The 23,847-nt window shown below is 49.6% G+C and overlaps 2 protein-coding genes across 7 annotated transcripts in view; one reads left to right on the top strand and one right to left on the bottom strand.

Annotated features, from left to right (window-relative positions):
- TNIK (TRAF2 and NCK interacting kinase) overlaps positions 1-23,847 on the top strand; it is a 169,551-nt gene that overhangs the window by 110,299 nt on the left and 35,405 nt on the right. For 4 of the 6 annotated variants that reach the window (XM_049803969.1, XM_049803973.1, XM_049803970.1 and 1 more), the window contains exons 8-15: positions 2,154-2,208; positions 2,938-3,016; positions 7,044-7,219; positions 8,857-8,923; positions 9,768-9,972; positions 18,630-18,740; positions 19,221-19,307; positions 20,508-20,708. In XM_049803969.1, coding sequence (XP_049659926.1) covers positions 2,154-2,208; positions 2,938-3,016; positions 7,044-7,219; positions 8,857-8,923; positions 9,768-9,972; positions 18,630-18,740; positions 19,221-19,307; positions 20,508-20,708 — 981 coding nt within the window. The remainder of the gene's footprint in view (positions 1-2,153; positions 2,209-2,937; positions 3,017-7,043; positions 7,220-8,856; positions 8,924-9,767; positions 9,973-18,629; positions 18,741-19,220; positions 19,308-20,507; positions 20,709-23,847) is intronic. The other 2 variants (XM_049803971.1, XM_049803972.1) reach the window with 1 other exon arrangement.
- SKIL (SKI like proto-oncogene) overlaps positions 1-23,847 on the bottom strand; it is a 237,469-nt gene that overhangs the window by 19,157 nt on the left and 194,465 nt on the right. The gene's annotated exons all lie outside the window — the stretch shown is intronic.

Genomic DNA, 23,847 nt, shown 5'->3' on the forward strand with positions numbered 1-23,847 from the left:
CAATAAGCTTAGAGTCAAAAGGGGGGGCAGAAAAAGGAAGCTTGCTTCCCTTCCCAAGTCAAGGCAATGCGAATATATTAGCACAGCATCTTTTTGCTGGGTGGACTGAAAAGCTTTTCAGACTCAAAAATAAAAACGCCACACAAAAAAAACCCCTGAATTCCAGTTCATTATAAAATGTGTGCTTCCCGCTGAGTTTTCTGCTTTCTCTGGGAGACTTAGAGAGGTGATAATCTCTTTCTATATTGCTCCAGCTTTAAGATCACTTGGCATCTTGCGTATAATACTGGGCACCTCGATATGGAAAGACACACTAGGAATTTGGAAGGAGTTCAGCGGCAACCCAAGGGGAACGGGTCATGTGTGCTGAATCATGTGGAAAGACTGCGATAATTAAGTATGCGGCAGAAATCCCAGCTGACCAGAAACAAAGAATGGATGAGACTGTCCTGTGAAAGGGCTGGAAATAAGATTTGAGAGAGAATTTTTAAGCAGGTACAAAGATGTGTAGCAAAGGCGGCATTTGTTAGGGGAGAACTTGAGTTAAAAATGAGAAGAAGTGCCTTGAAATTGAAAATCCAAGTTGTCTTTCCTGGATGGCGTATGTGGTCCCTAGAGGCTTGCTCTTGTTCTGGCTGAGCTTTTGGGGCTCTGTGCTGGAAAAAACAACCTTTCTGGGATTTACTTGCTAAATTGCAGGTTTAGAGACTTGAGGCAGTTTGGAAAGGGCAGCTCTCGAAATAGAGAGGAGAAAACTGAAGTGGGACTGCAGGGACGTGGCAGAGAGCAGGGCGAAGGGAGAGCAAGACGTGAGAGCTGGAGGTGCAGGAAGAAGGGTGGAAGGCAGAGTCCATCCCTTCCACCCAACTGGAGTTGAGCCGGTCTCCAGCAAACATCAGCTGGAGCGACGTAGCATCGGGCTTGTCCTGGTCCCCTGTGCACCTGCAGCTTCTGCCCTTGCCGTTGCTGCCCTCCCATCTCAGGCAGGAGATGCTGCGCTTGAGTTGAAGGCATCAAAATTAGTCTGGGTCCTGTTCCCAATGCAGCGGGTGCTGGGTTGTGAATCGTTAGCAGCCCTATACGCAGCGTCCAGAATAATGAATTAGCCGCCTTCTGCCAAAAAACCAAGTTGCGGCAGTGCCGTTAGGGAAGGTGCTCGTTTTCTCTCGCCGGGCACGTACTGTCTCTGCCTCCGCTGCTGCCGGGAGAGCCGAGCCATCCTTTGGGGCTCGTTACGAGATCTAGAGGTGCAGCCGCAGCTCGTTAGCGGTGGCGGGGTGGGGAGGAGGCACTGGAGGGCAGCTCACCGCTGCTCTCTGGCACGGAGCTGGGGATACGGATGTCCCTGTTTGCAAGGGGGAAAATGAAAGGAAGAGTGATACAAGTACGAAATCAAAGAGTTTTCCAAATAGGTGCGTTCTCCGGGCTCTGATCATTCAGGAGACTCAACCAACCATGTGGGCTGAGCAGGGCTTGGGAACAGGGTAAATAAAAGTGTCCGTTTCTCCTTCCACTGGCGAAACGCCGCTTTTCAGGCTTCCATTTAATGAGCAGTCCATGATACAAGAGCCTCCTGAGGTATCTCAAGATACTTCATGTTTCTAATCTATTCCAGCCAGCCTGTTTTCTTTGGAGCTGTATCAAATCCATGCATGTGTATCACCCAGCTTTAAGCAGGGAGTCGGCAGCCAGGTTTGCTGCTTACCCCAGCTCCGAAGCCAGGGAATAGTTTGTTACCAGCCCATCCAGGAGCTGGGGTTTTATTTGTTAGTGCACAGGGCTCGTTAAGGTGCCCTCACCAGGGGACCTTCAGGTCATCAGCATCTCCCCAGGCAGTGTCCTCACCACAGCTACGGGGAGCGCTGCCCCAGCAAGGTGGCCGTGTCCCACACTGAAAATGCCTTGGAAGGTTTTGAAATAAGTCTTGAGATAAACAGCAGGGTCGGGAGCCTCTTCTAAAGCTCCGACACATGGCAGGAGGATGACACGAGCTCCCAAGGTATGGGTCCGGGGGCTTGCAGAGGACACGGAGACCCGGCTCACAGGGCTGAGCCCCCTGAGCTGGGGAGAGCCACGCTTCCCCCCTCGCCCAGTGCCCGCCACTGTGACGATGTTCTTCTGCATCACGTATGTCCCTCCGCTTTCTTTTACAGAGCGACTTGTGGTCTTTGGGGATAACGGCCATCGAGATGGCGGAAGGCGCTCCCCGTAAGTAGTTGCATTGCTCTGCTTTAATTAACCCAGGGTTGTAATGTGCTGGGGTTTACTGAGCACCACCCGCCGCTCAGTTCTGTGCAAGAAACACGGTGCAGAGGTTTTCCCAAGCAGCCTGGGCTTACTGGGATGGAGCTCACAGGGTCCACAGGGACAAAGCTGCCAGGGCAGCATGGCCCAGGGGATGGGATGGGCAGTGAGCAAAGGCACACGACCCTGTATGAATCCTGATATGTCACTTAAGCACTCTGGGACTCAGTTACCTGAAATAAAATACAGCTGTGGGAGGGGTGGAGGACTGGAAGCAGGTAAAACGCTGCTCCTCAGAGCTGGTGTTTCACCCACCTCGGCGGTGACACAGGTAGTGGCACGCTGGGTTCAGCTGGTGCATCTGCACAGGTCATACTGCCGTGGGTTTTTCAGCGTTATCCTGGGACCGTCCTTGTGTGCTGGTAAACGCAAGTCAATAAAGCGGAGCCCGGCCGTGCTGGGGACACAAATGCCGCTCAGCTGGGGACAGCAGCTCTCCCCTGAGCTCCAGGCTGCTGCCAGGCCGGGGGTTGTCTGTAGGGGGTTGTCGCTGCAAATCCCCCTGCCATGCAGGTCTTGTAGCTTCAGAGGAAACTTGGGTCTCCCCAGTTGGGCGTGTAGCCTCTCTTTAGGAAACCTGGGGGGTCTGCACAGCGCCGTGCCGTGTTTAATGCCTCTTCTTGCAAATTGCAGCTCTCTGTGACATGCATCCCATGAGAGCCCTCTTCCTCATACCCCGCAACCCGGCCCCAAGGTTGAAATCAAAGAAGTGGTGAGTCCCTTTCTTAATCTTCAACAACTGTAAAAACGTTTCTGGAGCAACTTGTTTCTGCAGCCCGGGCACACTGGGGACTTGGTGCTTATGTTTGTATAGCTTCAGGGGTTGGTGGTGGTCTCCAGCATCACTCCAGCGAGTGCAGGTTTGGGTCTTCATCTCCTATAGAGAAGCAATTTGGTCTGCAGGAGTCGCTCACCATGGGATGGAAGGCTTCCTAGGTAGGCAGAAAGGGGAATGCTCTCTAACACTGCCATTTCGCAGCACAGAGTTGGCTTTTCCAAGGCGGTTTGTGCAGCCTGAAGCCAGATGACACTTTGCTTGGCTCCCGTTTCTTTCCAGTCAGGTTCCATTTTCAAGTGGAAACATGTATCCAGGCCAAAAAAAAGGATAGTTTATCTTGAAGGCCCAGGAATGCAGAGATTTGTACTTAGTTTGGGCTTTATTTTAAAATTTCGCAGGAAAAAATACATCACTGTTTTGAAAAAAAAGCAGGGCATGCCAATAAAAACCCGTAGGAAAAATATTCCTGAAGCCCAGCAGATGTTGTTTTGTTACTGTATGTTCTGTACCGATGGAGCTGGAGTCCTAAAAAATACTCATCTTTGGTTCGTGCTGTTTGCCTGCCCCAGGTTCAGTAGCGGTTTGCTCAGGAAAGATCTGCCAGATGTTAGAGAGGCAGCACTGCCCCTTGCTCCCAGATAGGCTGAGCTCGCAGGGGGAAGTTTTGCCTTATTCCTGGAAATTACGCTTATTATCTTGTTGAAGACACACACAAAAAAGGAAGAGCAATTGGTTGGTATTGAAAACACTTGGTGCCACAGCGGCAGGTATTTTGTTGCTGGGAGAGGCCTGGAGTCCTCCACATCAGATGCATGGTGTTGGGGTTTTAGGACCAGCCTCTGAAAATTCACCCAGGCTTTAGCAGAGGCATCTTAATTTTGTCAGCCCAATCATCAGCTGCTCCAGTACCAAACGAGGAGGAGAGTGACCTTTCCCGGCTGGGTCTGCAGAGGATGGCAAAGATACTCGCTCTCCTTGCACAACCTTTTGAGGATACCATTAGTCAGCTAAGAAAATAGTTTATACATTTGTTTTCTGCCAGATTACCAACCCTCTACTTCATTATCCTCACTGCTACAGCACAAAATGGATTGTAAGACTTTCAGAGTTTATTTTTCATACAAAAGTGCTGTTTATTCAGCAAAGGCTTCCTCAGCCTCCAGGCAGAGGGGAGCTGGCGAAAGCAGGTTTTGAGCAGAACATTTCCCCATCTCCTTAAGGTAAAAATGGAGCTGGGATGGAAGTTGTATTTTCGTCCCTGCTCTGAGATGCGCTTTGTGCGAGCCGGGACGTTTCTTGGCATTGCCTTCCCCACGCGTGCCTGACGGCTGTCTCAGGTTCGCACATTTCGTGGTGGTGAACCGTGGTGGTATCTGCCCGGGCTCAGCTGGTCTGTCCAGGGCTGTGCTCTGCCCGTGCCAGTGACAGCATCCCAGCTGCTTGGAGAGAAGGATCACCTGGGAAGTCATAGTGTAATGAAACTCCGGCTTCAACACCTCCATGAGCAGAGCTGGGACACATGTTCCCCAGGCAGCTCAAACCTATATCCGTCTTCCAAGCTTTCATTGCGATGGGAAGCTCCAAAGGATCCAGACGAAGCTCCACCAGCTCTACCGATTCCTTAAGAGCAATTTTTTTCAGCATTTGCAGTGGGACATGGGGCAAACTTGCTGTCCTCAGCTCGTTTCTCAGCTGGAGATTTTGGGCCTGGCCAAGATGGGTCCTGGAGTTCTGCAAGACCAACCCAAGAAGACTGGAGATGTTTGACCAGGCTTTCACAGTGGCTTTCTGGCGATCAGTGGGTTGGTTTTCACAAGCACAGATCACAAGACAAAAGCAAAATGAAGAAAGGTTCAACTTGAACCTTGAGTTTGTCCTTGCTTTTGTGCATGGCAACACATAAAAGTACACCGAGCGGGCAGACCATCTTTTTCCTTATGTGGAAGAAATAGCGAAGTGACCCCAGCAGCTTTGAGGGTAAGTCAGGGAAAGCCGAGGGGGAATGCAGGCATGGGAGCTGCCCCAAATCAAAAATCCCAGAGAGGAAAATACTTTTGTTGCTTCCTAAATCCTTGAACTCGCTTTTAAAACAGCGCTGTCTTCCTGTGAAATTGAAGACTCTTTGGTATTATTTTTTTCCCCAATTAAAGCCAGCCAGCAATGAAGCTTTATTTTCTTCTTCCCGCGTTTCTCAGATAAAATGGACTTGAACTTCAGTGATGTTGTTCCCATAAACACTCCCTCGCCCTGCCTTTGTAAGAGATGACAAAAGCTCTTTGTTAATGGGGTGATATTTGCACTGTGATACCACTTTTCATCCAAGAGCTGCAAAGACTTTGCAAACATTGATTTAAGCTTTACAAACCCCAGGAGCTGGAGGAGCACGTGTTTCATGAAGGTGGGCTGACCCGCGCCCGGGGAGGGGATGAGACACGTGATGGTGCCCTCCTGGATCAGAGCCAGGGAGAAAGCCCTTGTCTTCTGCTCCAGCTCCAGTGAGGGCCAAACTGTGCCACTGGACAGGCTTGCTTTTCTGGAGAGGAAGATTTCAGGAAAACCAGAAGCCTAAGCTGGTCCCTATCCATAGCTGCTCAGCCAGCTCCAGGATGCAAAGGTGTCTTAGGGCATCATAGGGCACTGGGACCCCCATACCCAAGAGATGGCCAAACCCATCACTTACTGGAGGATCACTTTTTAGCTACTTCACGTCGACCGTATTTGCAGGTGCTCTGGACCACACATCCAGGACTGGAGTCTCTCCAGCTTCACACCAACAAGGGAGAATCATACTTTAGAAGCAGGGTTTTTTTGAGCACTGCATGGATTGTCCCTTCTGGATATACCAGGACACTGGGTTTCTTGAGGCAAGGTGGGGAAGGAAGATTTGCTCCTTAATAAAGCTGGAGGGAGGATTTAATTGGATCCTGTAGTTTATTTTACTTTTGCATCTCAATTTGGATGGATTAGCACTTAAAAGATAAATCACTTTTAGTCTGACAGCTTAAAAGTAAAATCCCCGAAAGTTTATTGTTTTACTTTTAATGCAATTCTGTAGTATCTGTTGGCTTCTGACATTAATTTACACTCATTTTCCTATTTGCTAAAGCAACGTAGAGTATAGTGGCCTGTCAACATCTTTCTCTCTTGTAAATCCCTGTTCTCTTGGGTTTATAATGTGATGAAATTAGTTCCAGGAAAACTTCTGATATGCAACACTTGAGACTAAGAGAAATCTGTTTATTAAAGATTTGGCTGAAATTGTTTTAGCCGAGATTGAATTTAACTGTTTGCTTGAAGGCAGGCTGTGAGAAGGGGCTGGGCTTTGCCACCCGCAGCCACATTCCCACCTCTGCCCAAGCCGTGCTGCCCAAAGAGCATGTCCCATTCCCCTGGATCTGTGATCAGGGGGAGCGGGGCATGGTGGCCCCCGGGACCCGGGGGGTTAGTAACGCTGCTGGGTCTCCCTGAGAGAGCAGGGAAGGGCTGCAGGCAGCGAGCATCGCTCAGAGGTTGTCTGAGCTTTAACAAGCTGTGTAATATTGGGTGGTTAAACCTAAAAAATCATCAACCGAGCTTGCCCTGCTCATCTTCAGAAAGGTGCATCTCTTGAAACATGGCCCGGGGCCATAAAATACGAGAAACAATCCGTTAAGGAATTGCATTTATATATCCGTATGTGTTGTCTCTCATTTCCACCTGCAGTTTCACAGGTCAGAGAGAAGGGAGGAGGAACACCCCCTTGCATTTTCTTGGTTGCCATTGATGACATCTAGCTTTGGTGATTCCCTGGTGAGGTCATACTAATGGGTCCCAGTTTCTCCAGACTCAGCAGAATGGTGGTTTCTCCTAATTGCACCAGGAAGGCATAGATAGGAGCATGCACAGATTCCTCACTTTCTAATACAAGAATCGATATATTTACCTGTTTTTTTCTGTACCATCCTTTTCTGTCCTTGGCCAGGTCTAAAAAGTTTCAGTCCTTCATTGAGAGCTGCCTAGTGAAGAACCACAGCCAGAGACCAACCACGGAGCAGCTGATGAAGCATCCCTTCATCCGTGACCAGCCCAACGAAAGGCAGGTCCGCATCCAGCTCAAGGATCACATCGACAGGACTAAGAAGAAGCGAGGCGAGAAAGGTTAGTGGAGAAGCAAGAAGGGTTAGTGGGGAAGCAGCACTCTGGGCAATCCTTGACCTCTGCCATGCGCTTGGAGATCCCTAGCATAGACCAAGGCGCATCCGTGCGGGCGAAGCGTATGGGTGGAAGGAAGGCAAAGAGGACTGGGTTGCTCGTGATATCAGCACCAGTTTCCCTTATTGAGACGGCCAAGTTTGTTCGCAGACTGGTTGAATTAAATAGGTGTGGTCCTTCTGTGTGACCACGCTTCTTACGGTTTTGAGATCAGATTATTTTGTTTGATTTGATTCCTCTCAGTCATTGAAACGAAAATAAATATCCGTAACAAAACAATCGGTGTTCATACGAAGCCTACAGGTGACTGTCATTAGAGCTAATCAATGTTTTTAAATCTTTTTTTTTTTCCTGATGAAAAATGGTGTCTTTTTTGTCCAGGTGGTAATTTCCGCATGGAACATTTAAGCTTTGATTCATTAAAACGTGGTTATAAAATTTACGTCTGCATATATGCATACTGGCATGTGGGAGGGAGAAGCTGCTAAGCTGAATTTTTCCCAGGTCACGTATTTCATGCCAAGTCTGTTGATCTACGTGACATTCATGCTGCACCAGTGATGAGCAGAGTTGTGCAAACGAACATCTAGATAAGACCCTTGCCCCAAAGCAGTTCCGTTGACTGGGAATAACCTATTAAACCGAATGTTTTCAGTGAACTCTCCGGGCCCTATCAAAGTCCTCTGAAAGGGAGATCAGATAGCTGAAGAAACTTGTTAAAGTATTCAGCTGCTTGTGAACCGAATTTTAATTTGAAAGCTCATTTGTAGAATCCAGCAAATTAATATGTCACTATTTCTCTTCTTATTGGTAGCAGTATTAATTTTTCATGCGTACCTTCCAGCCCCTTGTAATAGATTTCACTGCAATCAAAACAATAAAACGGGATCCCAGTGAAGTATTAAATGTGTTTAGTCTGGCAAATGAAGGTTGGACCCTAGAGATGGAGAGTAATTGGATAAATGCAAGCCTTTCTTTTACTATCATTCCCTTCATCTGATAAAGATGATATCCCAATAGAAATCACAGTATGTAGCACAACGTTGCAGTTGGGCTTTTATGTAGATGTCTTCATTGCCAGGAAAATACATGGATTTGCATAGGAAGAGCATATGTTTAGGGACAGAAGAGTTGGTGCCTTCAGAGCCGCAGTTAAATCCCACCTTCCCGTGCCTGTGGCTTCAGTAGCTTGTGGTGCACCTCCCTTTGAAGAACCCTCCTGAAGGAGGGGGTCCCTCACTGTCTTTGCTATATGGGGATATATTCTCATTTTATGGACACCCCCCGTCTTTGCATTGAGCATCCGTGGCTGTTGGGGCCGTTGCCCGCTGTGCTGGCGCTGCTGGCCACGCTCCAGCCGGCCAGCAAAGGCGTGTGGGGTGCCAGCACCCAGGGAGACCACCCATGCTTCCCTGGTCTTGCAGCCCCCCCTAAAAGCAGAAAATGCAGGGAAATAATGCTGCTTATTCTTTGTCACGCGAGAAGAAGAGTTGTCTGTTCTGCCTTCAGAGCTCTGGGGTTTTCAACCACTGGAAAGACGAACAAGTCCAGCAAAGGCCACTAATAAGCAATTCTTTTCCTAGATGAGACAGAGTATGAGTACAGTGGAAGTGAGGAGGAGGAGGAGGAAAATGACTCTGGAGAGCCCAGGTAAGAATCAGCATTTCATTTCTGCCCTTAGGTCTCTTTAATTCTGTATAAAATCAGCTTGGATTACAGGTGCATATGAACTAGAAATGGAAAAAGGATAGTTTGAGCACTGAGTCCCATTCCTTGGCAGAACAGAGTATATTCCCTCTGCTAGATAGCGCGTGGGTATAAACTGATGCTATAGATCACCTTAGCTAAAAGCTGGGGAAGAAGACGCGGGTACCCCATTGCCTGTGGGATCTGCAGCGTGGTGTTGTGCTGTCATGCAGTGTGGGTATTTAGATGTGGAAGAAATGTGAGGTGAAATTAAAGACGACTCTTTAAAATGCGGTTCCTTACATCCAAGTGTAACTCCCTATTTCCGTGTAACTTTCCACCGTGAAACCTTCCCGGTGCTGCCGCAAGCACGGTAGGGCTGGAACTTTCTTTGGTGACATTTTTCACAGTCATTGTAATTAGTATCAGGTTATTCCATTATTTCACTGAGATAACGTAGTATTTTAATAGCTGGCAATGATTCATGCTAAATGTGCTTTGTGAACAGCTAAATATAGTGTGTGCCACTGCAGCACAAGAGGCTTTGGTTAGAAACTTAATGTAAAGGAAACCTTTAGCAAATAAATTACTGGTGAGCCGTGAACAGAGCGCTGCATCTGCTTCCCTGCCCCGACACTTGTGGTCCCTCTGTCCCCCCATCCGCTGCTGCCCAAGCTCCGTGGGGTGTTTGGATGCTGCTGGGATGAAGGGAAGAGGGGCCACGTTGGGAAATCACACACAACTTCCCATGGCAAGAGGTTTAAGGATGCGGGGAGGGGATCTTCTCTGATGCTTCTCTACTACGCAGCTCCATCCTAAACCTGCCCGGGGAGTCAACGTTGAGACGGGATTTCTTGAGGCTGCAGCTGGCAAACAAGGAGCGGTCAGAAGCGCTGCGCCGGCAGCAGCTGGAGCAGCAGCAGCGGGAGAATGAGGAGCACAAGCGGCAGTTGCTGGCCGAGCGGCAGAAGCGGATTGAGGAGCAGAAGGAGCAGAGGCGAAGGCTGGAGGAGGTAACCGGACACAGCCGAGTAATGGGCTGGCAAAGGCTGGTTTTGGGTGGAACAGTGGGATTTCTGGTAGCAGGTCCCAAGTGACTGTTCTCAGCCTGGTTTAAGAAGATCATGTCCTAACGTCTCTAGTTGGTAACCCCAAATGTTTTGTTGCACTGGTCAAACCCCCCTGCTCATCCTTTTTGCGTACCCGCCTCCGGCCACTCTCCTCACCACAGCAAGCGTTGCCAACTCTTGTGAAGGTAATAATGCTGGTTTGCTATAAATAAACCCTTGAAATACAAAATTTAAAGGGATCCCTGGAACTGCTGAGCAGAGTTGGCCCATTACTGGGGTGATAGCTGTATTCAGTCGAGGTGGGCAAAACTCTTACTGATCCAGGTATCTGTCAAGTTCGCTGTCACTGTTTGCTGCTGTGGACTGTTGTAGTTGAGGAGAAGCTGAAAAGGTCCGTTTGCCCTTTGCCCAGATCCACGTGCCACTTGTGTCCTCTTTGGTCCCTAATTTCCAATCCCTGCCAATTACAATTTCTCTTGCAGGGGAGGGGCAAATGCCTGCCTGACTTGTGCAACGATCCATATGTGCCCCGAAGCATAAGATTTCATTACCCTTGTCTTAACATACCAGCTACAAATGCGATCGGTCATAAAATTATCCACCCCATTTAAAATCCAGCTGCAGGATTTGACCGGGTGACTTTGGGTGTCCCTGAGCTGCTCAGCCTGGCCGCGTACCCTGTAGGAAACACTCGCTTTTGGTTTAGCTCCTGGTTCTTGGATTGCAGAAGTCCACCAAAAAATAAGGGGGCTTTTTCCCTGCTCTTGGGTTTTTGATGGGGTTTTGCACGAGGAAAGATACCCATTGCCTCGCGCTGAACTCATCCCAAGTGTCTGATTGAAGGGTTCATACATTAAGGGTAATTAAATTAGCTTTCTGAAGAGGTCACCGATATGTCTGGAAAAAAGACTTGCAGTAAATAGACTATTAGAGCAGCCAGCCCCTTAATTTGTGTGAGCCAGAGTGTCTGTTAGGTTTCACCTGACTCTCCCTACGGGCTGGGTAATGCCCCCGGGCCAGGGGCACAGACAGGAAGGAATTTCAGGCAGCTGATGGCAATGATGATGGTGATGGTATGGCCCCTCTTCGAGGTGGTCCTCTGAGCCCCTCCAGGGTGAAAACCAACTCGGGCAAATCCCAGGCAAAACATTTTTTCAGTCTGCTAAATATGTAGGTCTGTCATGTAGTCAGAGCACAGAGCATGGCGTGTTCAATACATTGTCGGTCAGGCTTTGCTTGCGTCCTGCACCCTTCCCAAAGCTGGCGAGCTGCTTTGAGAGAGGACAAGGTTTGCACGTAGATGCACCCCAAAATCCCCTGCCCCAACAGATATTTATCTGAGGACTGTCGTAAGGAACCCTGGCTCTGCCTTTGTCCCAGTCTGCTTGCTGCAAGCGGTACAGGAGCAGAACAACAGCAGAATAAAAGCAGACACCAGATTAGCTGCAATCCTGTAATGAATACAATGCTTGCTGCTGTATTAATATGTTCTCCTCAAATAGAAGAAAATTGTTCTCTCTCTTTACTGCTTCCCAGGCTGGTTTTGAATGGAGGACTAATCCCCTTGCTAAGCTGGCGAGCTCTGCCCTGAGCTACGGAGGCACTGCCTTGCGGGGTCAGGCTGTGCGCAGCCCACCGGGCTCTGCCGGTTCCCCCCGTTCGTTTCCCCGTGTCATTAAAAGCTAATGCCACCATAGCCAGGATTTAAAATCAATGCCTCTGTTTCTGGTGGCACTCACAGCCCCCCTGGGCTCTTCACCCATTGCCTTCTTCCCAGCTGCCTTACAATTTTCAGACCTAAATTGAAAGGGAGATATCTGCTGGAGCAAAGCTGGCGGAGAGGCTTTTTCATGCTCCTGCCATGTCGGAGAAGTGGGGAAAGACGGTGGGACTGGCACCGAGGGGCATCTTCTCGGGTGCCCATTTCCTCGATCTGTCTAGCCAGGTTTAGCCTCACCTGCATCTCCAGCCATGGAGTAAAATGAGCTCTCCTCTCTACTAGACACCGTTTGCGTGGCGAGCAAGAAACGTAGCCGAGTTGCTATGGTGAGGATTAAAGCAGGAGTCCTTGAAGAGGTACAAACCTTCTGTTGCAAACGCGGTGGGTTGCGGCAGCGGTTAGGACGAGTGCTCTCCAGTGCAGCCAGCTGCGGCTTTGCTGGCTGTAAGGTGTCGTGTGTCTGCCGTGAGCCGCCGTAGGGAAACCAGAAAAATAGTAGAGGCAGAAATTAGCAAAGTTTTGTCGCTGCTGCAGGGAGTGGGCTAGAGGAGCTGCACAAGCAGCTTTGAGCATCCTCCCCTTGAGCTTCCTGCTCACGGAGGAGCCCCAGCATCCACCCTGGGGAGTGACGCTGCCTCTGCCCGGGGACACGGGAAAGGGTTTATACCCCCAGGCTGTCCCACTGTTTCTAGCACAGCCAGCCAGTGGCGGATATAGTTTGGTCTTTATGTTCTTCCTATGTATTTTGGGGCAGGAAGCATCTGATGGCCAGACAGAGGTACCAAACAGCGGCTGTCACAGCTGTGCCGAGTTTGGTATCGCTGCCCGGAGGCACCCAGCAGGCTCCATCTATGTCACCGCAGTTTTGCTCCCGAGAACAGCACTGCTCCAGCTCTCATACCCATTGCAACAGCATCCAAACGCTTCAGCAACAGCCAGGCTGTTGCCTTTTGGCCTCTCTGCTTTTTCTTACTCTGGCTTTGCACTGACTTCAGTTGTTGACTCTTGGCTCTGGATTTATTTTAGTTAATGGGAACAGGGTTTCTTCCATGCTACTTTATGGTCTGACTAAGATGGGGTGTGCCTCCAGTAGGCAGCACTGAACCAGCAGATCTCTGGGAGGATAGACCAGTGGAAGACTCAGATTACTGTATTTTCAAAATAAAGTTGACCTTTAAAACCCGGTAAAGCATCCAGGACAAATAAACACTTGGAGCTGGTGGCTTTTGGGGCTCCTAAGTCAGCCTGTTTAGTACTGCCAGGCGTATTACTCTGTTTATAGAAAGAGCTCCAACTCATCGTAGGACACCGTGAAGGTGGCCAGGCTGAGTTGAGTGCATTGGCTGGGCCCAAGTGCAGCACCAAAAGGATTGACTTAGGAGGATGCCAAGCTCAGAAATGCCTGGAGTTAATTTGTACTGGAGATGCACAGCAGAAGAGCTGGAGAAAGGCCTGTTGGTGGGATAACTGGTCCATTCCTCTGTCAGTGCAGAACTTCTGTAGATTTTTTTTGTGGTTTCCCAGCCTTGTCTTTAAAATACTGCCAGGGACAGAGCTCCTACTGTTTCTACTTCCTCACCCAGTAGAGCTCAAGATGAAGGAATCCCATTTTTTCTGTCATCTTGATCTTCCTAAACCAGGATTTCTGAACGTCTCACAAAGTACCTCTCATTTTAGGGCCTTTTGGGGAAAATGCACCGTCTTGTAATGTCGCTCCAACAATGACATCGAATGCATATATAAAAAAGTCAAGTGAGGAAGTCTTCTGGGGGTCTCTTGATGCACTTCATGCTGCCCCGAAGACCTGCTGCCATCCTTCGCGTGCCTTCTTGCATCTGTCAGACACTTGAGTCTCCTTTTTCAGCAGCTGACCAATTTCCTTCTTTAAGTCTGAATCTTCTTCTGGGCAGCCAAAGAGATTTAGATTTGCAGCTGTCTTTAATTGCGGTGGAAGTAAAAATCCCCAAGCTAGCTTTGAAACTGGGACCTTCATGGAAGTAGAGTTGCAGCTTTGTTTTCCCTCATGGACAAAGTTGGTCTCATGAATTCAAAATGTGCACCGGAACTAACTGGAAAAAAAAAACAAACCAAAAAAAAAAAAACCCCAACCAAATTAGAGAATTAAATATCAATAGATCAAATAGCACTAAGGAAAATATTTATGTAATGCAGAAGGTTGAATAGGCTTGAATATATTTTAATTTTTCCCTGTATATACATGTACGAGATATATATAGTCCCCTAATAAGCCCTCTATTTGTTGCTGGCACAGAATGAGCCTTGCTGCACCAGTTTAACCACCGAAACTCCAGCTGAGCTGTAGGAATAACATCTCCCAGTCAGGAGCATTAGGGATACTGCGAGACAAATCTCTGTGCAGACCCCTTGGCAGCAGTGGGCAGATGTAGTCAGCGAGGGCTTTACATAACCTCATTTTTCTGCCATGTTGTGGCTTTTTTTCCTTTCTAGGTATAAAACGAAGGTCAGAACTTTACAGGGAACATACAAAGCAAATCTAAGCATCTTGCTGTTTGCATGTGAGGTTTCATTCAGTGCAGTTACAGAGCTGGATGTTCAGGGGATAAAAAATTGCTGCAGCTCCTTTATACGTTAACCAGCAGAAGACCATCTATTGGCAGCTCTTACAAAGCAATGCAAAAAAATTCCAGCAATTAATTCTAGATAAACTTAGGTAGCTAAAATGGTGGTTGTTATTTTCTTCTGCATATGCAGGTGTCGTATGGCTTGTAGGAATATTTTCATTAAGATGACAACCTTCTCACAGTGCTGTGGGTACATGGTGGCACTGCAGTGGTCCCAGCAGTGGTCCCTTACCCATTTCCAAGGAGAGCTGCATTCCCGCAGCTCCTGGACTACAGGTATTAATGTGCTAAGCCTTACATCTCTCTGGTTTTTCTTTGGTTATAAAGCGTGCAAAGCTCATGGTTTTCCTGCATGGAGCATCCCTTCATGATGATCCCAACTAAAAGCTCCTGCGATAGAGCATATCAGATCCCCGTTTGCCATGGTGGGAAGTTCTGACCCAGTTTCTCTACCAGTGGGAAACACCTCTCCATGCTCCAGTGCTCGGTGTGTCGGGGAAGATGATGTTCCAGCCACAGTCACTCTTTCCCTGGTGGCTCCGATAAATGAGTCTGTCACAACAACACAACCACCTAGAATATTTGTTTTCATTTCTCACTCGGAATTCCCCTTCCCCTTCTTTTCTGGCTCGTGCTCGTGTTTGGGAGCAGCAGCCAAGGTTGCCAGGACCCTCTTCTTGCGAGTGTCGGTGCCTCTCCGAGCTCACCAGGGTCACAGGGCAGCTCCAGCCCGCCGATCGCTCGTAGTCCTGAATGCGTCTGATCTAGCAAAGTGAGCTTGCTCCTTTGAAGTCCTTGTTTCATGCCAGGCCTCCAAGGGCCTTCCCACCAGAGGTTTTGCCTTTGTGTGTCTTCCCTCATCAATATTTAAAACCTGTCATTTCTAGTGCAGCGCAAATAAGATCCCGTTCTGGCTTACAAGCAGCTACATACAGCTTTACCTGCAGAGTTATATAAATGCAGTCCTAATTAATTGGCGCTCTTGCCTTGCATGAATAATAGATCTGGATAGTGTAAATACACACAGTAGTTTCAGGCTTGGAGAAACGTGGGAAGTGTGCATTCGCAGTGGGAGAGGGAGGGCAGAAAACAGGGAGAAGAGGGAAATAAAGAGAGATCTTTGAATCTCTCCCTCTTTTTTTTTTTTTAATTCTTACTACATGCACTTTTCACATGCAGTTTTCAGCTGCATCTTGCTGACCTCAATCCCTACTCTAAACAGGATCCCTGCCATCCCAGCGCTGCTCAGCACCGGTGTGAGCAGAGGTAGAGGGGAGATGGGGGCATTGCTTGAGGCTTCTCCCGCTGCAGTGCCAGGTCCTCTCCAGATGTTTGCCAGCTGCCGAAGCGAGGCCGTACGGGGAAGGCAGCTGAGCGCAGCGGGAGGCTGTGCCGCTGCCGATTCAGCCCTGCTCTGCTGAGATGGCGGTGCAGTGTTTAGCTGAAGGTGCTTGTAATGCAACCGTGACAAATGACTTGCTTATAATGTGACCTGACAAAACCGCTGTTGAGCTGGAGGGAAGTGCTGTACTCCTGGCTTCGATAAATGTATATATTCCATCCCGCTCACAGCCTCAGCTCAAAGAGCCCGGCTGCAGCAGGACGCAGAGGTCCTTTAAATATCCAGAAGAGCATCAGGATCAGGCCTGGCTTTGAAAGAAAACTGCCGGGGGGGGGGGGGCGGGGCTCAATTCCCAGCTCCTGGGCTTAAATAGGCTTTTAGGTGTGGAGGAGGCCGGTGGTTAGATGCTGCCTTGCGGGAGAGAGACCAGAAGTGGGGCAAGCTCGCTGGGGCCGCTGGGTACCCTGGGAGGATGGTGGTATGCTGCTCCCTCCCTGGGAAAAACACTTATGTCTCCTTCCTTGGAGGGGTTTGGCTTTGTTCGCCTGCCGGATTGGAAATAAAGACCAATCGGGTGATATTTATTTAAGAGCGAGCTGTGGCATTCAGGGCCTTGCCTCCTGCCAGCCAAGCCCAGCCTACACAAGCATTATGTGCTTTATTCAGCAGTGTGCTATTTTAACTAAAAAAAAAACATTAAAACCCGCCCAAACCCCGGTGTGATACACACTGTGATTGGAAGCTCAGGGTAATAATGTCTGTTCAATCCGTTAGTCAACAGATCTGTGCTCCTGAGTGCATGGAAGCAATGGCCATCACCGACAGCACTCGTCTAAGGAGGTCGGGGAGCGCTGGCGAAGCCAAGAAATCCCATGTATTACCGTTACTGCTGCAGAGTTAACCGCATCCCGGTGGTGTATCCTCTGCAATTTCTAGTGTAGACTTTAAAAAACTACAAACAGCCTTACGTTCGCATTGCGCTCAGCAAGGGCAGGCGTACACGCGGAGTAACACATGCATCCCCGGCTTACGTGGGCAGCGCGAGTGATGGCGCCTGGCGTGGGACACGCCGGAGTCTGGAGCTGGCAGGTTATTTCAGGTTGGATACGATTTTCCTTGCCTGAGGCAAGTGGAACAGCACTGATAAATATGGCTATAGGTGGCACTAAAGCTGTGCTGCAGCTCGAACGTTAAAGCTAGAGGAAATCATCAGAGTCCCTGTGCTGGGTGGCTGTGGATGTTACCTGTGGATGAGGAGGTAGCAAGAAGACAGGCAGTGGCTCCTCCCTATGTTGAACTATGGGGGTGTCTTTAAATGTTTGTTAAGATATCTACATATCTACCTGTAGGTCTATTTATATAGGTATCTATCTATAAAGATATCTATAGAGATGTCTGTCTCCAGAGAGATATACAGAGATATATAATAGAATATAGAGCAGAATATAGAACAGAGAGAATAGAATTGTAATATTTACAATAGCTATCTATCTAATAGAGTAAATCTATCTCTTAGATATCTATTACAAATGTATGAGAGATGGATCTGGATTGTATTAGATAGATACCTATTCTAGAGATAGATCTATATAATATCTATAATATCTATATAATATCCCTAAAGATAGATATCTACAATAGGGATAGATACTTACATAGATATCTATAGATAGATAGATACAGATTTTAAATCCATCTGTACATACAGTGCAAGTTTACTGCAGAGCAGCAGTTTAAAGTGGATGCATCTTTGTCTCCAGCCAGCTTCTTGGGCAGAGCCGCCGTAGTCAGCTGCCGGCTCCAGCCTTCCACGTGATTTAGCAAACGCATGGCATTGCCAACCCCACCGGTGCCTGCCTCCCCACTGCAGTCTGCTTGGCCGCTGTGTGCTGGCTGCAGCGGGGGGGGCGGAAAAAAGGGGGGGAAAAATGGAGAAAAAAGGACCAGGTTTATGCTTCAGCAGGTTGCCTCCCTGTTAGTGCTGCATGCATGTTGCTGCACCCAGCGCATGATGGAATTATGGCAGGCTGCAGGGTCCTGGTAGCCTAATATTGGCATTTGAGTGCCCTCTGCCGATCTGCCGGCTGTGGGGCTGTGGTGTGGAGCAGCCTGCGGCCCCTCTGCTTCCAAAGCAGAGTGTTGCAGCGGTTTGCTGCGAAACCCAGCTCCCCAGGATGGGAGATGTTGGGGTAAAAGCAAGGGGCGTGGGGGCTGCGGGTGTCACCTGGGTGCTCGGCGCAGCCTGGACGGCTCACAGCGGGCTGTAGGTCGTCGTCATCACCCCAAAATGCCTTGGATTGCTGTCAGGAAAGATGCTACAGAGGGAGCAAGCAGGGATGTGATCCAGGGTGCAGGGGTGGCCTGAGGACAGCAAGGGAAGCTCATTTTGTGGTTTGAAAAGGCAAAATGCTTGGATTTGGGGTCGTCTGTGTTAGCTTCTGGTCTCAGCAAACCTTAAGAGGGATGCATTCCCCTCTCGGCAGGCAGTAGCTCCCCCAGCATCCTCCCTCATCCTCACGTCTGGGTTTGGGGCCGAGATACGAATTCCCCATAAGCGACGGGCTCGTGCAGCTCCCGGGTGTCTGGGACCTGATTAACCCACTGGTCAGGCACACTGGTGAGGGGGGACCATGCCCTGCCTGCCTGGCTTCACCTGCAAGCGGGAGAAGAAATGGGGTTACGTGCGTGGTCCGGTGCTGGCTCGAGGATGCTACGGGTTCTCTGTAGCCGATACTGGGCACCAGAGTGTGAGGATGGGGTGGGATCGACGAGCCCCTCTGCCACCCCAAACGGACCTGCCTGCTGGCAAGGCATCTCCTCGGGTGGGAGGGAGCGTTGCAGGTCGCCGGGCTGCCTGAAAATGGTGAGAAAAAGGACTTTGAGCTCCCCGGGGAGAGGAGCGCGGGTGCTGACCTGTGCCTCTCTGCCCCCACAGCAGCAGAGGCGGGAGAAGGAGCTGCGGAAGCAGCAGGAGCGGGAGCAGCGGCGGCACTACGAGGAGCAGATGCGGCGGGAGGAGGAGCGGCGGCGTGCGGAGCACGAGCAGGTAACCCGGCGGGAGCGGGGCGATAGCCTTCGGCAGGGATTCCTCTTCCTCTAATCAGAGATTTTCTTGTCAACACGTTTTTTGCCACTTGAGAGCAAATTGCTTAATTGCTTAATTGTGTCGCTTTCCTCTGCCGTCATTTATTTCCGTGTGGATCCACTTGCTGGCCTGCGGGTGTAGAGACACTTGACGCAGGTTTTTCCCACCCGCTTGTTCCCAGGGTGGGGTTTTGTGGTGTTCCCAGTTAAAGTTCACCATTTCCCAGTGGTTTTCCCTCTTTACCCTTGGAGGTCCCTTGTAGAGCGGTGGACGCCCTGGGCTCCTTGGGCAGGGACGGAGGGTGCTTGGGCTGATGGATTGGTGCCAGCTCCTGGGCGGGGTGGATGCGGGTGCCCACCTCATTCTCCTTCCTCTTGGGAAATACTGGCTCTTTTACCTTCTCTCTCTTTTTCCTTTGATCCTTGCTGCCCATGCCTCCAGGAGTACATCAGGCGACAGTTAGAGGAGGAGCAGAGACAGTTAGAGATCCTGCAGCAGCAGTTGTTGCAGGAGCAAGCACTACTTCTGGTAAATGGGAGGCCCCAGCCACGCTTGCCGCTTTCTGCCCGTGTCGCGTCCGCATGTGCCCACGTGCGCCCGTGTCCCCCCGAGTGCCTCCTGCCACCCCGAGGCGTGGGGGACGCCGCTGTCACCGCCGAACCCAGAGCCTCCCGTCCCGTTCCGTGGCTGCGAGCATGCCTCGATTCCCCCTGCCGCCGCTTCGGGCTGGGTCCCCTCACGGTGCACGGCTCTCTCGTCGCATCCTTCCCGCGGCGTCGGCATGCTCGTGCCTTGATGAGAGGAGCAGCCCTGTTTGTTGCCGCGTAGTTTTGAAGGCTGTTTGCAGCATGCTGGAGTGTGGTCGAGTTGTCGCGTGCCTGCGCCCAGCAAACCCACCCTGCCGTGTGGGTTTTCATATTCCAAGTGAAGGCTTTTGTTTTAATTTCCCTGCAGGAACGCTGTATATTCCCTCTTGCGCTGTTTGCATTCTAGATGTCCTCTTTTTTTTGTTTAATTTGGTTTTGAGTTACCCTTTTCAATGCTGGTAGCTGTTACTGTCACTGCATTTTCTTTTAATCCACAGGGATTATTCCTTTTTGCTCTTGCTATTAATTTTGTTTAGGGAAACGAAAAACCCTCACACAAGCCCTTGCTTTTTAAAAAGGCCCTTTCAAAATGACTTACTCGTTAAACCTCATAGAGATGTAGGGATTCAGAAAGATCATATAGTTGGCTCTGCTCTACAACCCTTCCCACAACCAGCGAACTGGTCCTACAGAGGAGTTGGCTTCAGTTGGGTTTTGTCTGACCCGGTGACGTTTGGCACCTCGTCGGATTGATCCTTTGTTCTTCCCATCCAGAAAAATCTGGGCAAAGTCGATGGTAACCCCTCAGCTGACCTCAGCCCTGGGGGTTGTCTCGGAGGGCTTCCTGGTGAGGCAGTGCTGGCATCCCCCATTCCCAGCAGACGGGGCAGTTCACCGACTGCAAAGTGCCAATGCCGGGTTCACAACTCTGAATTTGTTGGCTCTGTCCTCCCAACTGTCTCCCCTCCGGGATGCTTTACAGCTCAGTCCCCAGAGTCTTTCAAATCAATGAGCTTTGCCAGAAAACAGACTTTGAGATACTCAGGCCCCATTTTGCACCCAAACAGATAAATCTGCGGTTTGCAGCCCTGTGTTTACAGGCTGGCCGGGCACCCGTGTCACTGTGTTTTCTTCTGGGTAGGAGTATAAGCGCAAACAGCTGGAGGAGCAGCGGCAAGCAGAGAGGCTGCAGAGGCAGCTCCAGCAGGAGCGGGACTACCTGGTCTCCCTGCAGCAGCAGCAGCAGCAGCAGCGGCAGGACCAGAGGCCGGCAGAGAAGAAACCCCTCTACCATTACAAAGAAGGGATAAATGCCAGCGAGAAACCAGCGTGGGCCAAGGAGGTAGGCGAGAGCGAGGAGCGTGGTGATGCTTGTCTGCATCTGCAGGGCTGGGCACGCTGTTCGGTCCGAAATACGTACGGCAGATTGCGCTCTGCTGGGTCGGCCTTCGGCAGATGCCATTAGCTGTGCTGGAAATGCTCCCGGTTTAATGCAGCGTGTGTGTGCGTCTGCGTGTACGTTTGTGCAAGCAAAGGGAGTGGAGGAAGGAGGTTTTTCCATGAGGGCATGCGAGGAGGAGGATGGATCCCGCCGGGAGGGGTTCAGCCGTAGCCAGGGACTTGTGGACGTGCCAGGAGCTCCTGATGCTCCTTCCTGGCCCATCCACAAGTCTGCTGGGGGTCAGGGGTGAATGCAGAGGGTGGTTGTAGCGGGTTCTTTGCTGAGTGCTAATTCAGTTCCCCATAGTCAAACAGGGATCGGACAGCTCTTCCTCCCGTGCTCAGGGCTGTATCGCCTGAGGTTGCTCTTCTTTGCGTGATTTTCAGGAAGGCAAGCCACATTGCTGATATTCTTTTTCTCTCCAGCAAAAAGAGGGAATTGTTGTAACAATTGTGAGATCTTGAATATTAATTATTGCCTGGCTGAATAATCTTGAAAAGATGAAGACATGCATTGTCTGCAATGCGGTTTCAGGATCATGTGCAAACTCTTTCTCCTTAATCTCTTTGTGGTGGCTCCAGTAAGACTGGTGCCCACTCTTGCTATTAATTTTTCTAAAGTTCTTTGTGTTTAGTTGGTTTAATTTTGTAACCCTACTCCTGGGCAGAAAGATTTGTTAATAACTCGCCTATTCTTCCTGCTAAGTAGGATCACTGCTCTGCTGCCAAATGTCTGGCACCCTTTAGTCCTGGCAGAGATGTGATGTGCATCCGACACATAGTTGTCTCCTGGTCTTTCCTCTTGTCAGCCCTCAGTCGCATCCACAATACCTGCAAGCATCAAATGCTCGAGAAATGCAATCAGCTGTCCATTGCTAAGCAAAGGCCAATAATATGAACACTTAGCCTTTCTAAAGCATCACAGGGATAGATGTGGGTGTCAAAAAGTCTTTTCACCTCTTTATACTCCCTTGGGTTTCTCCTTTGTTCCCATCCGATTTAGTCTTTTGCTGGCAGTGTGCCAGGTGACATTTTTTTTCGTGAAGTTGCAGCATCATTCTCCAGCCCTTCCAGTGGGAGAAGAGGTTTGGTAAGTGGGTCTGCAGAGGAGATGTTCCAGATGTGCTGAGCTGCCTTTGACAGGAGAGCCTTCCGCCTGGTTGGTGCCGCTGCGGCTTTGTGCAGAACTGGGTCTCTCTTGTCCATCTGCAGAAACGCTGAGGGGAGATAGCAGGCAGGAAAAAGGGAGTAAACTCTGTCTTTCATTGTCTGGTTTTAAATAAATCCTCTAGAACGTTGCTAAAGTACCTCTGGCACTGTCTTCAAAACTGTAACAAAGATATATAAAAAAGAATCTTATTCTTTATCTGGAGTGAAGGAGAAAAGCGCTGGATTTAGCTTTTCATTTCAGACACAAAGGCCCATTTCTTCTATTCCGTGGGGGAGGCGTCTTTTTTTGATGCCGTCACTGGAAGCAGGGCGTTGGGAACTGTACAATGTGAATAAGAGCAGCAGAACGTGGCCTCGTACCCTTTGCTGAAATTATAGGGAAAATGAGGTTTCCTGTTGTTGGGGAACATCTCTAGCTTCCACCAATTAGCTCTCCAAACCATTTATTCTTTACCTGTGTCACTCTGTCTGGTTTCTAATGAAATGCTCAAAGCAGCGACTGTGGCATCTTTCTGCTCTTGGGAGCAGTAGTTTGATGTACTGCCTTGACACAACACCCTTGGGAACTTCCCAAAACTACTCCTCTTGCCTCCATCCCCTGTTTTATCTACTGCGTAGTCCCACTTTTAGCACAATTCAGCTACTTTGCTGCATATATTGAAGTACCATCCTTGCTGGCTATACAAATAGACTTGTGCTGATACTTAATCAGCCTACCATGGTTCTTGCTATAGTTTAGCAATTTCCATACCCAACCCATGCGTGCTAATTTAACAGAAATATTGAGACTTTATTTTCCTTTGGGAACAAGAAAAAGACAAGTCTGGTGCTCAGCCTACAATTTGTGGAGGCTCTGCAGAGCTTATTGGGATATTTCCTGAGGATTTTGCATGATAGCCCATACCGTCCTTTTTTTTTTTATGCTCTTCGGTCTCAAGTCTTCTCTCTCAGGAGCTTGATCACCACGGCTGAGTTCTTCTCATGCCGTACCCCTCTCGGCTTTTCATACCTCTCCTTTATGCACTTATTTTCCCACCTCACTCGTCTTCAGATGGTGACTCCAAGACCCTGCAGATGTCAGGTAAAGCATAAAGGTGAGGTTGTGGCCACTCACGTTGCAGTTGTGTCCCTGAGTCCCCTTGTTGAGGGACTGGCCCGTTGGTGCAGACAAAGCTCTGGGTTAGGAACCAGGCTGTACTGCATCCTTCATAGCTTCCCTGGAGCACAGTCAAGGATTTCTCTTTGTTATGCTAAACAAAACAGTCTGATCAAATAGTCCTACCAACACACATGGATGCACATTCCCATCTGCTGTCCCTTCTCCTCATCCTCTTGTGAGGGAAGGGTTATCCACTGGAAGTGGACTTGGGATACAGCTCGGGTGCTGTCCCAGACCTGCCCTGTTTACCCAGGCGCATCTCTTCTTTAAGCAAGGACTAGCTGAGCCTTTTTGGACATCACGTTGGGACCCTCTGATGATCCAGCCAGGGATGTGGCATTAGCATTCTAAGCAGAAGTACTGTAAGTAGCAGTTCTCTCTGTTGCCGACTCTGTCGTTATGGTCCAGTATTTGCTAAACAAAGTGATGCGGATAGCCAGGTCTGACTTCTCAGTGACAAAGAAGCTTGGTCAGCTGAAGGAGGGCTTTGGGCACGTATATGCCATACCTGACCATGCATTAAGGACGGAACGGGTTTAATCGGCTGTTTTCCATGCGTTGGCCAGGCCCTGCGGTGCTTTCTTGCAGCTCAGAGCTTCCTGGGGGCTCGGCTGTGCGTCACGAGCTGCGCTGTTCTCTGCAGCAGCCAACGCGCACGTCAGCTGCTCCTTCAGTCTCGGTGGCTTTATCCTTCTCTCGCTTTGAAGTGATG

Source organism: Accipiter gentilis, chromosome 6, assembly GCF_929443795.1.
Source record: "Accipiter gentilis chromosome 6, bAccGen1.1, whole genome shotgun sequence".
Taxonomy (NCBI): domain Eukaryota; kingdom Metazoa; phylum Chordata; class Aves; order Accipitriformes; family Accipitridae; genus Astur; species Astur gentilis.